Source organism: Centruroides sculpturatus, unplaced genomic scaffold (genome assembly GCF_000671375.1).
Source record: "Centruroides sculpturatus isolate CEXI.00-Female unplaced genomic scaffold, Cexi_2.0 scaffold626, whole genome shotgun sequence".
Lineage (NCBI taxonomy): Eukaryota > Metazoa > Arthropoda > Arachnida > Scorpiones > Buthidae > Centruroides > Centruroides sculpturatus.
Window position 1 is genome coordinate 35,225 of NW_019384860.1, and position 16,958 is coordinate 52,182.

At 31.7% G+C, this 16,958-nt stretch overlaps 1 protein-coding gene across 3 annotated transcripts in view; it reads right to left on the reverse strand.

Annotated features, from left to right (window-relative positions):
- LOC111630648 (inactive rhomboid protein 1-like) overlaps nucleotides 1-16,958 on the reverse strand; it is a 55,382-nt gene that overhangs the window by 13,319 nt on the left and 25,105 nt on the right. For all 3 annotated transcript variants that reach the window (XM_023374786.1, XM_023374787.1, XM_023374785.1), the window contains 2 exons: nucleotides 9,722-9,845; nucleotides 5,328-5,567 (listed from right to left, as the gene is read on the reverse strand). In XM_023374786.1, coding sequence (XP_023230554.1) covers nucleotides 5,328-5,567; nucleotides 9,722-9,845 — 364 coding nt within the window. The remainder of the gene's footprint in view (nucleotides 1-5,327; nucleotides 5,568-9,721; nucleotides 9,846-16,958) is intronic.

Consider the following 16,958-nt stretch of genomic DNA (forward strand, 5'->3'; position numbering starts at 1 on the left):
TAGTTTATTATTATTATTATTATTATAAGAGAAAATTTTAATCTACATTTTGTTATTAAAATAATGCTAAAATAAATGACAATTCTCTTCTACTCCAGTATAATATAGGGTTGGCAACTAAGTGATTGTGGATTTTGTCAATAGGTGGCCTTAGCACATTTTTTTGCTTTGTCATCATGTTCAAAGCATTTAACCTATATTGTTTTCTTGTTGTTTGGACTTCCACCTTTAATTTAGTAAAAAAATTGTATCGATTAGTTATTTAGTTCCGTTTTTATCCCAATTTAAAAATGGAAGAACAAGACGTGCATTTCAGACATATTTTATTGTATTATTTCCGAAAAGGCAAAAACACATCACAAGCACACAAGAAGTTATGTGCCATGTATGGGAATGAAGCCTTGAAAGAAAGGCAGTGTCAAAATTGGTTTGCCAAATTTCGTTCTGATGATTTTTCACTGAAAAATGCTCAACGATCTGGCCGTCCAGTTGAAGTTAATGAGACCCAAATCAAGGCCATTATCGATTCAGATTGTCATAGCAAAACGCGTGAGATTGCACAGAAGCTCAATGTATCACATAACATGCATTCAAAAAAAATTAAAACAGCTTGGCTATGTCAATAAAACTGGATTTATGGGTCCCTCATCAGCTTTAGGAAATTCATTTGACTCAATGCATTAGCATCTGTGATTCACTTCTGAAACGCAATGAGATTGATCCATTTCTGAAACGACTGGTTACTGGCGATGAAAAGTGGATAGTTTATAGCAACGTTAATCGGAAAAAATCGTGGGTGATGCAAGATGAACCAGCCCAGATGACACCAAAAGCTGAGATTCACCAAAAAAAATTATGCTGTCAGTTTGGTGGGATTATAAAGGAATTCTGTACTTTGAACCTTTACCAAAAAACCAAACGATTAATTCAAATGTATACGTTCAACAACTCGCCAAACTAAGCGATGCAGTTCAAGAAAAACGGCCAGAATTGGTAAATTGTAAGGGTGTTACGATTTGCCAATTCTGATAATGCATGATAATGCAAAGCCCCACACATCTTTGGTCACTCGCCAAAAATTATTGGAGCTAGGTTGGGATGTGTTGTCACATCCACCATATAGCCCTGACCTTGCACCTTCAAATTACCATTTATTTCATTCCATGAAGAACTCCTTAAATGGTAAAATTTTTAATGATGCTGATGATGTAAAAACATTTAATTCAGTTTTTTGCTGGCAAAAATCAGAAGTTTTATGAACATGAAATTATGACACTGCCTGAAAGATGGCAAGAGGTCATTGACAAAAATGGACAATACCTAATTGAATAAAGTTATATTTTTAAGCAAAAATTTTGAATTTTCCTTCTTATTTAAAATCTGCAATCACTTAGTTGCCAACCCTATACATATATGATTTATCCTTCTGCTTCTATTCCACTGTTTAAATTTCAATAATTCTACCTTCTAGTTTGAAAATAAGTTCAATCACTGTTATTTTCTAGGAATTATCACATCTTTAATCAACAACTTTATTTTACCCATTGGGTAAAATATTGTTATTGATTGGCTAGTATTTTTGGATAATCTATATATATATATATATAAGGATGTTTGTTTGCTTATTCACTATGCATGCCTATGCCATTCAACCAATTGCTATGAAACTCTGCCATTATACTCAGATGCTTCTAACTTAGATCATGTCAAATATCCCATATCAATTGCATTTCTATAAAATCAATTAATTTTTATTTACATTAGATTTTCTGAGTTACACATGGCACCATCTACTGGCAAAAAGTCAACAAAATGATTAAATAAATATAATTATTGCAAAAAAAGGGATCTAATTTTAAAAACTATTGTATTCATTGAATTACTGCAACAATGTTATAGTGCAAAATAGTTGCACCATTATGCCATTACTGTGACAGATAGCACATAGCACTTGGCTGTGTGGAGTGTAGTAGTGTTTTGCCCCTGTACGTCATACTTTTCCTGTTAGCAATAGTGTCATGCCGGTTATGTATCTAACTCCATTCAGAGGAAAATTTTTGAATTGGAATAACATGACTTGCAGGACAAATTGGAAGTAAGTATATAATTAATCAGGTCCTCTTTCTCTTACAATTTCCATGTCTGGTCTCGACTTTCATCTATCTAACTTAGTTCTCGAGATTAAAAAAAGACAGATAGACTGATGACAGTGAGAATTTGTAGGTCTATCATTTTTTCAAATTGCAGCCCAATAAGTACCCTCCAGTAACTGAGTGAATAAAACCATTGAACACCAATAATGTTCAATGTGTATTGTGCTCTTTATTCACACGTTGAGTCTTACTGTCAAATCTACTTCTGGTGTGCTTATGCCACAATTTTCAAAAGTTTCGTTTACTTAGCTGTTTTCGCTGAGCTTTACTTTTTCAACCTGGTTTCATCAAAAACCTGGAATTTTTTTTACAGGATCACATAAAAAAATTATTCTCTCATTTTGATGATATGAAACCGTGCTTTACAATTTGTTTATGCTTCTAACACAATAAAGTGCTATAAATTAAGACACTTGGCAAGTTTTCTCATCTTTATTTAGTTGATACGTGTGAAAATTTCACACGTTTCAGGCTCTTAAGCCCCTCTTCAGCCAACTAAAACATTAAAACAGAATATAACATACATATAAAAACACAAGTTTTGTAGAATTCATAAAAATATAAAACATACCTATGCATATAAGTCTTATAGACTGAAGTAACAGCTTACTCTCGATATTTTTCAGTAACATCAGCTTATTCATAATATTTTTTCTTTCAACCAACCAACCAATATTCTCTCATTTTTACATGATTTTTTTCATTTAAACAAATCTTATATCAAGTCTTTTGGATGTTAAGGTTAGCAACTTTGATCACATGCGAGGTCATCACAACCTATCTAACACAGATTACTTTTCAAGTATTAATAGTACACCAGTATTAAGTAGTAGTTGTTGAACATCCTCTCTTCCAGAAGGAGGACAACTAGTACTTTTGATTGAATTAATTTCCCAATAAACTCATTAGTGGCATTCGAATAGGAAAATTACATAATACGAGGTTACCACCCTGCACTAAATATGTTTTCAGTGGTTTTTCGAGGGTGCCAAGTTTAAATATTTTTTATACATTTTTTGCGAAATTTGATTCATTGGCATATCATCATTTGATATTTGGCTGTGAATGAAACAGTTTGTTATGCTAACAGTAGGAAAAAATATATGATAGCTTAAATTTTTTAAGATATTGTATTTTCAATTAATGTCTACTTGATCAATGAAATTGTGCAATTTTGTACCATCCAAGTATCACAATAAACATGACAATGGTAAGCTAAAATAACCAAACTCCTCATATGGTTTTCATCTTTACATTTCTTATACAGGGTGGTCCATGGAAAAGTAGCCTGTCTCCTATATCCAGCAGGCACCTCACTTTGAATTGGAGGAGGTGAATCCCCTTCCACTCTGTCTGCCAATCATCCACTTGGCGATGTGTCACCCCATGTGCAAAGTCACAATGTTAATTTCCCTTTTTAATCAGCTGGTTCCAGTCCTTCTGTGCTTGTCGTGTCAAAAAGATGGTGTTTTCCCTACAACAGTGAATAACGATAGTGGAAGGGTGTGTGCAACTTTCAGCATCTGTTGTAACATGTGGATAAGTCAATAAAGCTTTAGACAAGCAGTCCAACTTGCTCATTATGTCTACTGGTGGGCTACTTTTCTGTGGTCTACCCTATATTATAGTATTTGATTTATATAACTATAATTGTTATCTTACTTAAGGGTTTATCACACCAAGTGATCAATCTAACACATTTAAAAAATTTTATTCCTCTATTGTACACAATTTAAAGAATTTTTAAAATGTGCTAAATTGGACACTTGGTTTGATAAACCCTTACATAAGATAACATTTATAGTTATATAAATCAAATACTATACAGTGGAACCTCGCTTAATGAGCATAATTCGTTCCAGAATCGTATTCGTAATGCGAAACACTCGTTAAGTGAAACAATTTTCCCCCATAGAAATTAATGTAAAATACGATAATGCATTCCACACCGAAAAAAATACTCAAATATTTTATGTATAACCTTTAATCAAAAAAAATTGTACAATGTGCATAAGCAGCATAAGTCATCATCATTTTTTCTTCTAGCATGGAACAAACCAACCTAGAATGAGAATTTGATTTGCAGAAAATGAAAAAAAAAAAAAATCACAGATAATATGTTCAATAAACACTCCTAATGATATGCCAAATTCTTGGCTATGTAAAGGCTATAATTAAATAAAAGAAATTAATTAATTTGACTAGAGGTAGACAGTTATGCTTTCATCTTGTATTAAATTTAATAATTATAAATAGTTAATTTTTAATTCACATATTTCTAAAATTTAATTTGGAATTGGTCATTAAATTTAATACGAGATGGCAGCATAACTGCCTACCTCTAGTCAAATTAATTAATTTCGACACTAAGATGCTAGCAGAATGAGTGCTAAACACAGACTGATGGAGCATGCGCACAATTCGGGGTTTTCCTTCTTGTCATTAGTTATGCAAAACATCACTCGTTAAGCAAGGCAAATTTTTACAATTTGTTTTGCTTGTTATGCAAAATACCTGTTATGCAAGGTGCTCATTAAGTGAGATTTCAGTGTATTATAATATAAGGATTAGAAGTATAGCCTATAGACATAAATTGAAAAAATTTACCAAAATCTTGTGCTTTAAAAAATGAAATTTAAATGTTTATTTTGTTTATGAACAGTTCAGTCACTTGTTACATCATTGCAGTTTTACACAGTTATGCCCCCTGCAGTAAGGACAAGTCAGTCTCAGTTACAGAATCATGCTTTTGATTTTTACTAAAAACCAAAACTGAAAATCCAAGAGCTTTAAAAAAGAACCAAAACAGAAAACTGGATTTTATTTAAAAACTCTGATACTTTTAATGAACAAAATGTCAGCTTGAATTAAAATGAAATATTCACTCATTCCCCATATGGATAATTTGCAAATTAATAAACAATGTTTAAAAACTTTTTCTGAATTGTCTCAATTAAATAGCTAAATATAAAAACATTATTTTTCTTTATTTTTCATATTTTTTTTCAGATTTATTATAAAATAAAAATATTAACATCAAAATATGTGTGCAATAATTTTCTGAGAATTTTGAGTCCTGAAAATATACTGCACCTCTGGCTTTGGCACGTCTACAGCAATGAGTGTCACACATTATAATATACAAAATTTGGAGTTAATTAAAAATATACTCACTGTGGCTATAAAATTTATACCATCCCACATCATTTTATACACAGGTTCCTTCTGTTGATGTTGCCAATGATAAGACTGACTATGATTTGAAACACCATCAACATTATCAACAGCATCTGTTCTGCAAGTACCTAATCTTGTTTCTGATGGTTCCATAAAAGAATCTCGTGCAGGATAAGATGCTAAGTGAGGTAGCTCTGTAGGACCGATGTGTTCATCTGAAGACTGCAAATAGTGATCCTAGAATAAAAATTCCAAAATTTTATATTACCGAAATAAAAGATTTATCATCTATTCATGATAAAAAATTTTATTATTTATATTATCATCACAATATTATATTAAAAAGATACTGACCACTGCAAAAACAAATATTTAGTCTTAATTCAAAATTAATTATAGATCAAAAATATCTTCATATAATAAGTTAACTTTATGATGAAATAAATAAATATGCAACAGTCCTCTATAATATTTTCCTTTACCCTCTTTGTCCCAACTTTCCAGGCTATTTTTTTAACTGAAACATTATTTATTAACCTGGGTTTTCCTATTAACTTTATACTGCTTATCGGAAAATCTTAGGTATCATTGTTTACAACAATTATTTTTTATTTAGTAAGTTCTTAAATCTTTTCTAAGTTTTCAAATCTTAAGTTCTTAAAAAAATTTATCAAGATGTCTCCATGAAGTAACCGCTATCCACATTTTTAGCCACATGTGAAGAATTGAGGATTTCATCTTTAACTCCTCTCTCACGACATCTTATCTCTTACTTTACCTTAGATATGTTAATAACATACTTTTTGCCTCGTAAGGTTTCCATGAAGAATTTTTGGCCTCAATTCCAGAAAACTGTTTACCAAGGTTTCTATTCTACAAAGTAACATTTCTTTAAAACTTTCCACATTATTTTTCTCTTTCAACTTGTTTTATTGTTTTCCCGTGTCCCCAACCCCCTCACTGCATCATATCCTTTCCAACAATCAAGATTGCCTCCTTAAACATAAAAAATCCAGGGTTTATACAGTTCATTTTCAGCACCATTCAAACAATCTAACACACTACTAGACTGCTCGGGATGCATTTGAAGGAATATATAATATCCTAATTGTATTCTAAAACATGAGGATGACCTATACTAAAAAGAGGTTGAAAACAGTGTAATAAATAAATTTTTTCTCAGCAAACATTAGGTGGTATTTGATGTGTTTGTCTCTGCTGAGAAAGTTGGAAATAATATAAAATATCCATCACCAACAATAAGTTCTTAACAAGCTTGCTATGCTTACACTTCTCAAGCACTACTATATGCCTCCCTGAGATGATGTGCAATGTCTATTATCCAGTAGTGATGAGGATAAAATTTTTTCTGGGAGTTCTGTTTATTTACAAGCAGTAAGTGGTCAATGCTCCCACCTTAATCTTTCCAGAACATTGGCTGCACATCTGAAAGCTCTGTTTACACTGGGTGGGACCAAGCCACCCATCACCTCATACTTCCTCCTTCATACTTTTACAATTATTCTCCACAACATTTACACATGTATCACTTACAAATTTTATCATTTGCATCATTATTATTCATTTTTATTTATATTTAACTAATAATCAGATACTTAGTCTCATATTAATTAATTTCCTATTATTGCAATCCATTACCATTGTAAGAAGAAAGTTTCTCTAAATTTTTAAAAAGATTTGTTCTATTATGTATGTTTCCAAAGAAACTGACACTGACACAAGCAAAAGTACTTAAAGAATAATTAAGTATTTTTCACAACTTTCTGTGTGTTTTAAAACTCAATTTAAAAGTTTCACATTATTTAATACTTGTGGTTTATGGTGTATGCCATCACTAAATTTAGTAAAAATTCAGATTCATTTTCTTTATCATGAAAATTTTCCATAAAAAGAATGTTTTTACTTCTTCTTGTAGTAATGACAGAGAACTGGGTTAATATTACTATTAAAAACATTCACCAAACCAGAAAATCCAGCAGTATAATATTGATTTAATAAAAACAAACATTTTTGACGAACTTAAGTTGTCATCTTCAGGTCGATAAGTAATTCAGGAGAGAAAATTGAGTTTGAAACATTGATTGAATATAGCATGGAGTTCAAGAAAGCCAAATAGTGAGATATTGTTGGTTGCAGTAGACCTGTAGACTATAAAAAGGGGGAGCACAAGCTACAAAAAAAATGGCATCATATGTACTGTACATTACATAAAATATGCAATATATATATACTGGTAACCCTTGATTAACACAGTTAATCAATCCCTCAATGCTATTGCGTATATCAAAATTGCATTAATCAAATACAGTGGCAACTCAGTAATCGATCAAATAATCACAACCTGCTACAACATTTGTTTTCAGTTAATAACAAATATTTTTATTTTAATTTTGTCATCAGTAAAAAATTTTCTCTGATAAGTAACTAATTTAAAAATAAAGTGAAGCCTTCGAGCTCCCTTAGGGATTAAGAAAAGGGCAGCCTGACAACAAAGGAGTAGCATGCACTCATGTGCCCCAATGCACAGGCACCTGATTGCCTCTGTACTTGATTGATAATGTCAAAGGAGGTTTATGAGACAATAAAATAAAGATCTCCATGCATTGAAGAAAGTTTCTGCTCCCTATAATTAATCACATTATCAATTTCTTTAAAAGATGTCTTGAAAATTTTCAACTTTTGTAGGTGTTTTAATTTGGACTAATGAGATCTGGGATGTACAGTACAATGTGAGCTTGATCTTAGGCTACATTGATGTTTTCACTTATGTAAGAACTCAAGGTGATAAAAGATAGGTCCTTTTCAATAGAGTATATATGCTCCTTAATCCATTTCTCCAACAATCTTTTAGTGGCTCTGAAGTAAACTAGGTTTTTGTTAAACCATTCGTCTTTAAGGGGGATAGAATAGATCCCAAGAAGTGTATTGTAATTTATTGAATCCTTTGAATTCCTTAATAATGAATAAATAGTGAATAAGATTCCATTTGTGTGCCAAATTAATATCCTTGTGCTTAGCAATCTGTTTGTAAAGATTACATAGGTGATGGTTAAAATGGACCACTTTATATATTGGATGTTCAGTATTATCACTTGTCAGTGGACAATTGGAAACTGTCAATTAGAAATTTTATAAGATTTGGATGGTATCCATGATCTACAGCCTCTTGAGAGATATACTTACATCCTTTCTTCTGTTCATAGGATCAGAAGTGTGTGGAAGGCTCTCTTAATTAGGGCCCTGAATGTAGCTATCTTACATGTGAAAGGGTCTCAGGATTCTTTACGGATGAAGAGAGGTTTGTAACCCATTTTCTTATATACTTTGGTGCAGAAGCCATTCTAGAGGACCATTAATTGAATATCTAAGTGAATAGATTTGAAAATTTCTTGTTCTAAATGTAAGCTGAATACATATAGATTTTGATTGATAATTGTTAGGAAAGCTGATAAATTGGTTTCAAGAATTGCCTTGGAAAATTTTTTAAAAAAATAGCCAATCATTTCGCCACTTTTTAATTTTTTTGCCACTTCAAATTATTTAATATACCACCAATTTTACTTACTAATTAATGCAGGTGCTAGTAACCTTATCAGTTTGGAGTCTGAAAAGCAAAACTAACACATTAAGTTATTTCAGAACACTTCCAAACTCAATATCCAGTTAAAAGAACAAAAACATTTATTGAAAACCCTGTTGTTTTCAACCTTTAAAAAGGCCATCCTCAGGTTCTACTGGTAGAATGCAAATCTAACAACAAGTTAAATTTAAAATGTTTATTGTGTAAGAAGTTTGCATTGCAGGAGCGCAATAATATATTATAAATAAAAACAAATACAAAAGAAAAACATAACAGATACAAAAATTTTTTAAATAACTATGTATTCAATTTTCAAATTTCAACTAAGATGTATTCAAATATAATCTTGCCTATCAGATAGAAAAGAGTCTGTTGTGAGTTGTTTTTGGGATTAGTTTATTCAATCAAAAAGTTTAGTTGTTCACCTTTACTTGAATGAGAAGATGATACATAAGTTTCATGACATTTGCTGAAACTATCTGAATGAATGAAGAGCAAATTAAGAAACAACTAATAAACTTTCTTCTTTATATACTAAATATAATTAAAGTGCCAAAAAAAAAAAAATAACAAGTTAATGAAAAAATATTTACACTTGTTTCCTTAAATAATATTTTCCACTAAAACTGAAATATAAAATATCAGTTTATATTTTCTAGTCTTTTTACATTCCATTGACAAATTAGTTATCTAAACTTTATTTAACCAGATCAGTAATGGTATCTGCATATATGTTATCAGTTAATGTTTATTAAAATAAAAAAATAATTTCAAAGTATCAGCAATTTACCTTTTTCAATTGCCCATATTTCTTGCTTAGTAGTCGCCTCCTTCTCTCTGTCCATCGTTGATAACTATCTTGCTCTGTTTCATTATCTATTCCAAAAAACGAGGCAGTACTTTTCCTGAGATATCTAATATTCAAAATATGGTTTTGATAAATATTTTGAAACTGAGAAGCAAAATATGTATTATTTAAAATTTCTCTTAAAGTAAATTCTTAAAAAGATTATTGTACAACTTTAAATGATATTCAGATAATAATTCCATCTATTACTTTCTTATATAGATCATTTTTGAATGTGGTTAATTGTTTGCTATAGATAACAATTACTTATATCCATAAAGTAATAAAATGTTTTATGTCCTTTAATTATTATATTTTCTCTTCTATCAATATGTGAAATTTGAAGTGCATATAATTTCATAAAAGAAAGTAACCCTTTAAAATTTTAATAAATTTAAATAAAAATTCCTTTAACTAAACGAATTTGGACCTACAAAAACGAAATATAAAGTGCATGAGAAATTTCTAACTCTTTCTGTTTAATTATAAACATTCTCACGATCAAACTATGTATTGTTTACACTTATAGGCAAAATTCGTCATATTGTTGTCATTCGATCACCACCTTTAATCCCACACCTGCTAAAACAATTGATCACTTGACTAATTTTCCCACCGAAAAAGGTATAAAAGCCCGACACCTTCCCCTCATCGGGAGAATCGCCAAACGTCGAAGTCAGACATCGCCTTCTCCATCGCAGCCCTACTCTTTCGTCGCCGACCTATACTTGTGTCACCGCTCAGAATCCATAAAGGACGACATTACGGGAAAATATCCCACTAGTATATGCCAAGAGGTATGAACGCTTGTTATTGTAAACTCTCTCTCTCATCCGCGAAGTCTATGAAGTTTTGTAAAATTTTTATTTAGTTAGCTAGTAAAATAAACCGTTGTTTTGTTTTAAATGGTGTCGTTACTCGACTTTGCCAACGTCTTATCGTCGACCCCTCCGACTCTCCTCCACTCGCGTAACACGTAACTGAACGAAACGCCATCCTTGACAAGAAAGTAGGTCACCGACCTGTGGCCGGAAGGAGCGGACTCCTCTTACCCCCCAGTGGCTCACAAATTGGTGTCACGGGAGTAGGTTTGAATCTAAAAACCCCTAGAAACATCATAATATAGCTACCAATTGGCTTTTAATGAAAACTTATCACACCATGTGGTGTGAATAATATAGTCAAGTTAATAGCTATATTGACAGAAGAGAAAATATCCATAAATTAACTTTATAAATAAGAATAAACCCTTTATTCATAAAAACTAATTCAACTTTATACAAAGTTTATAATAAATAATTGTAACACCTTATCTATTTCTATTGAGAGTCTGGATAGGTTACATAAACGAGGGTTCAGTTAGTGCCAGGCTTGGACTTTATGCAAGCAATAAGTAACAAAAACTGTTAATGAATCAATAACCTGAAATGATTACTATATGTAATAACAAAAAATCAATTTATTCTTCTAGCCTGAATATGTACAATAATTGAAATAAAGTTAGCAAAAGTTCAAAATATAATAAAAACATTTTTTAAATGGAAATCTTAAAAATTCAAAAATAAATCTTACAAAGGCAAAGGCTTTTAGCAAAGCAAGGCTTTCAAGTTTCATTGATGACACAGAAGTTTCTTAGTGATGGTTAGGTGAATTTAATTTATCCACCTAACCCTAACGGAATTAGCGGCTCTTTGCATAGATGTTTGCGGCTCTTCGAACATAAACTCCAATTTCACTTCACCTCATTTCACTGCAGCCTTATAACTTATGAATTTATGAGATAGAGCCGCCGAACAAACTTCGACTCGTACGGCATATTCTTTACCACTCTTTAGCCCGTCCGCACATGACCACACTCGCATTGATCAATATGAGTCACATGCGAGTGGCAACATTTGAAGCATATCTATATATACATAACCCATTGAACGCATGTCCATCCGTGTAATGTTATGCCAAAATCAGCCACTAGAGGCACCCCTGTCGTGTGTCGTATTTCGCACATTCAAATTAACAGTATAAATTATTATTATTTATTTGGCCAATAGCCAATAACAATATAAATAATTCAGTATATTTGTAATAGGAATTTATTATTGTCACGGAATGCCTGTAACGTGCACTAAGGGGTGTCTCCCTGGTGCGCGTTATATATGCAGCTCTCTGGTACTTTTGTTATACTGTTTCCATGACAATTTGGCTCTTCTCACTTGACAAACTGCCAACCCCTGACCTAACCATCACTAAAAAACTTCTATGTCATCAATGAAACTTGAAATTCTTGCTTTAACCTTGCTCAATCCTTAGCATCACCTCATTTGATCTGAGCTTTACCTTCTTATAGTGTGGTTGTGGTGATGTTACATGATTATATGCCCACTTGACCCTATTTACATACTTAAGTGGCTAGCATTCATTTAATTCTAGTAATCTTTCTTTAAGTCATGTCATTGCCCTTACATTTACTATTTTATAATTTATTGTTGTGCCTTTTGATGACAATTGGGCAAGAGATCATTCTTTTAACTTCCATGCAGTGATCAATTATTCAATTCCTAGTAAAAAAGTTGATATGTAGGGTGGAAAAGAAAGTCACTTATCCTGCTACAGAATATAGAATGTACCTAAAGTTAATTTGCTCATGTCAGGAACACATTAGACCAAGAGAGAAACAGATGGTTGTGTGTTACATGCACAGTTGCCATCTTAATGGCAGCCATATTGAATGCAACTTTGCAACTGTAAATGGGAAGGGAGTCATGTGACACATCATTTAGGGTCAGAATTTCACAAAGAATTGCTGAAAGATTTTATTGACCTACCTCAAATGGTTACAAAGTTATGCATGTTACATGTGTGAAAACTGGGAGTTTGATAGGGACCATTTCAATACTTTTAAAGTGATTTTTAGTCAATATTTTAAAATATTTTTTAAAGCTGTAAAAAATGGAAAGTTTATCTTTTTTGTCATCTTTACACTTCCTCTGAATCATTAGAGAAGTGACATTGTTCCTTTAGAAGTGAAAGTAACATTTTATAGTTCCTTTAGAAACAATAAAAATATTAACTTGGACTGGAACTAGAAAGTATTAATCAAAATTATCATCTTTTTAAATATTCTAGCAAATAATTTAATATCGTAAAAACGTTTTCGAACGTCTTTAATGATCTTCATCAGTTAAACGATATTAAATTATTTGCAGGAATATTTAAAAAGGTGATAAGTTTGATTAATCCTTTAGGAACAAAATCCGAAAGGAATCATGGACAATCCTCATTGGTCCACTGATTCTGTATAAAAAGCTGAAGACCACCTCTTTACTGCACTTTTAGTCATGTACAGCCATGCTTATAGCCACAGGCTGTGTAGCCAATTGATTAAGAGCCAACCTATTTCGTTCCCACCTTATTTTTGGTGCATTGATCCCATCATGAAAAAACGATAGGAGAAGTCCTCCCCTTGAAAGAAAAAGATTCTCTCTCTCATCATGTCCATCATTACAAGGAGAGGTAACGTATATGTTTCATTGTAAAATCTCTCAAAACATTTTGTAGTTCGCATTAAGATAATTTAAATGGTTGAAAAATCAATTCCTTGTAATCTCATTTAGTCAAATATTGGTTTGATATATATTATTGGAATATTATGTTAATTGTAATCCTTTTCTATATTAATGTGTAAATAAAATATATTTAATTGTTTTATAAATTGATTTAACCCTACTTCCATTTTTGTTCCTACAAATTAATATCCCTCTTACAAGGAAATTGTCGGAAAGTCTTTTAATAAATATTAATAAAATTTAGTTAATAATTACGTTAAAAGTACATAAACTCTATATTAAATTTGTAATATTCACTAAAAGTGTTAAATCAGGGTTAATAGCAATCAAATTTCACACTATTTTATATTAGTTTAACACAAATGTGCACATTTTTAGTAGTGAAAGGTTGCGGAGGAAGACGCCGATATTACATTTACAGAGTAGAATAAGGAATAAACTCAAATAGATGTTATATGAAAGATTAGATTGCGGCAGTTGGCAACACAGCATTTGACCACCATCCCACCTATGTGACATCAGACCTTGGCTAACTCCACTTTTTGGGTCGACATAATTCTGTTCGGTCGCTCACCTCACCGTGCACTCGGACAACTGTTTCCACAGTCAATGTAATTGTAGCTCTTGTATATAGTTCTGTAAAATTGGGATCATTCATTCAACATGACGACGACGACGACACTATTCGTAGATGCAATAGGATCGATCGACATAGGCATACCTCTTGAGAAGGAAATTGATTATGTCGATCGATCCTATTACATCTACGAATAGTGTTGTCGTCATGTTGAATGAATGATCCCAATTTTACAGAACTATATACAAGAGTTACAATTACATCGACTGTGGAAACAGTTGTCTGAGTGCACGGTGAGGTGAGCGACCGAACAGAATTATGTCGACCCAAAAAGTGGAGTTAGCCACGGTCTGATGTCACATAGGTGGGATGGTGGTTAAATGCTGTGTTGCCAACTGCCGCAATCTAATCTTTCATATAACATCTATTTGAGTTTATTCCTTATTCTACTCTGTAAATGTAATATCGGCGTCTTCCTCCGCGACCTTTCACTACTAAAAATTTGCATATTTGTGTTAAACTAATATAAAATAGTGTGACATTTGATTGCTATTAACCCTGATTAACACTTTTAGTGAATATCACAAATTTAATATAGTGTTTGTGTAATTTTAACATAATTATTAACTAAATTTTATTAATATTTATTAAAAGACATTCTGACAGTTCCCTTGTTAGTACCATTCAGATTAAACTAAACTAACTGCTTTGACTAATTTGAGTCTATTGAATGGTTAGTCCTATCAAGGATTGATGTCAAGACCCTGATGTTTAGGCAGAGATCTTCACCCCAATCCCACATTTGATGTTACAAGTTTGGGTATTTATCTCACCTATGCTTTTCATACAATTTCTATCCTGCAAAAAATGTGAATTGCCTTACCAGCAGTTCTCACACATGATGTGCTCAATGTACTGGTACATTCTATATTCTGTAGCAGGGTGTTAAGTGACTTTCTTTCCCATCCTGTACTTTTGTCTGATTCTCAAAGATAATGGAGTTAAAAAGAAAAATCTTTATTTCAAATCATTCACAGTTTTAAATCTAGCTAGCAGTGAAAAACAACAAGACAAATAAATTGGCTGCTATAATATTATTTCCAAAAATGTAATTACTTTCATTTGCAATGAAGCTGCTGCAGAATACATCAAAGATCTGAACAACTTCATAATTAGTGTTTTTTGGTTCCAAGTACTTAGACTCATCAAGCCTTTTCACTTCTACTTGAACTCAATACTTGATCTAAAACTCAATGAGCTCATGTCCAAAGTTTGTATATTTTAACAGCAGTAAATAAAAATCATTGATTGTTTAAGCATTATTAGTAACAATGTAAGGAAATTAAATGCAATTAGTAAAGATAACTTGTTAGTTGTGTTTATTTTTACTGATTTATAAAGATAAAATACAACTAGCAGGTTTAGTCTAAATACAATTATCTTAGTTCAGTTGTAACATCTACAATACTGACATTACAGCTTGCACAACAGAATTTTTAAGTCAATTTGAGACTCTGCAGTGTAAAAAGTTGAAAACAGTCAAAATCATTAAAAAACTATGTCGATTCAGAAAATAATCAAATGATTTTTCACAAATCCAGATGGTTGCTAAATATCAAAATTTGTTTACAGTAAACTGGTTTTTACTTGAATTATATAAACTACATTTATAGCTTCAGAGTGTGATTAAAATATGAGAAATTAGTATCCTTTCAGCTAAGCAATGTAGAAACAATAAATAAGAGATTATGGAAAGGATTTAGCTCCTTTTGTTTGCACATTAAGAATAACAAAGTTATTTGCTCAAGACATGTATTTCCTCACTCTGTGTAAAATATGAGTTTTTACAGTAAACAACATAATGCTGTATCTGTCACTTGGCATGGTTTTTGTCAGTGGAATGTTTTCTGGATCATCGAAAAATTTCCACATCACTGTTTTAAACTTTAAAACAATTTTTGCAACTTGAGAAGCTCTAATTGTTTCGGGTAAGCATGATATCTCCCTCAAGTAATAACTTGTACACTTTCGCAATCTGCTGGTGCATCTGGTAAACCTTAAAACATCTATCTCACTCTTTAATAGAACTTTTTTAGTGTAAACAATTGAACAGCCAAAAACTAACTTTAGTGTTCCAACTATGCACTAATCTTTCAAAGTTCCTTGATAAATGTGCCCAACACATCTGCCTGTTTTCATCAGCAAAGTAGTAATATGCTGCATGCATACCTGTTGGTTACTATCAGGTTATTACAATTACAGAACACACTATTTTGTAAAACTTTCATTCCTCTTAACTTTTTCATCTTTACAAAACTTGCCATATCACTTATAAACATCCAGCACTAGCCAAGTTTACCTTTACTGTAATGGCTAGTTTTGTCAATATGTAGGTAGAACTTTACTCTTGTTTATTTCTTGTTCTATTTGCTCATATTTTTTTTTTTTACATTTTGACAACTTGATTTTTGATATGCTACCAATGCTTATGTTTAATTTGAAAATGTCATTTATATTTGCTGCTTTGCGTTTTGAATTTTCATAAAATCCGTTGAGTGCTTCAATTACAGATCTAACTCTTAGCCCAAATGTATCTGGTGTCATACCTTCTAGTAACTTGCAACTCTTATTTTTCCACACATTCGACAATGGCTATGCTCCAGCTGATTTCTGGAAGATCAACTTTTTGATGAATATATGGTTTTTCACATATTGCAATCTCTCCTCTGCATTTGCATAGTTGTTAAATAGCAAAATTTTTCCTGGTAAACTGGTTTTTGCTTGAATTAAATAAACTATATTTATACCTCCATCTGGCAACACTGTTCACAAAATAAATGAACATAACATGCATACTTATATTTTATAAAGATTTAAAAGAAAAAGCAGTTAGAAGTAAAAAAAAATGTCAAAGAAATTAAAAGTTTGGAAATTCTTCAAAATGTTTGCAAAGTCAGAAGCTCAATGGCCAGATAGCTGAGGGAGTTAAGGGTGTCAGCTTTGGGTAGGTTCTTAGTGAGTAGATCCTGAGTCCCCAAAA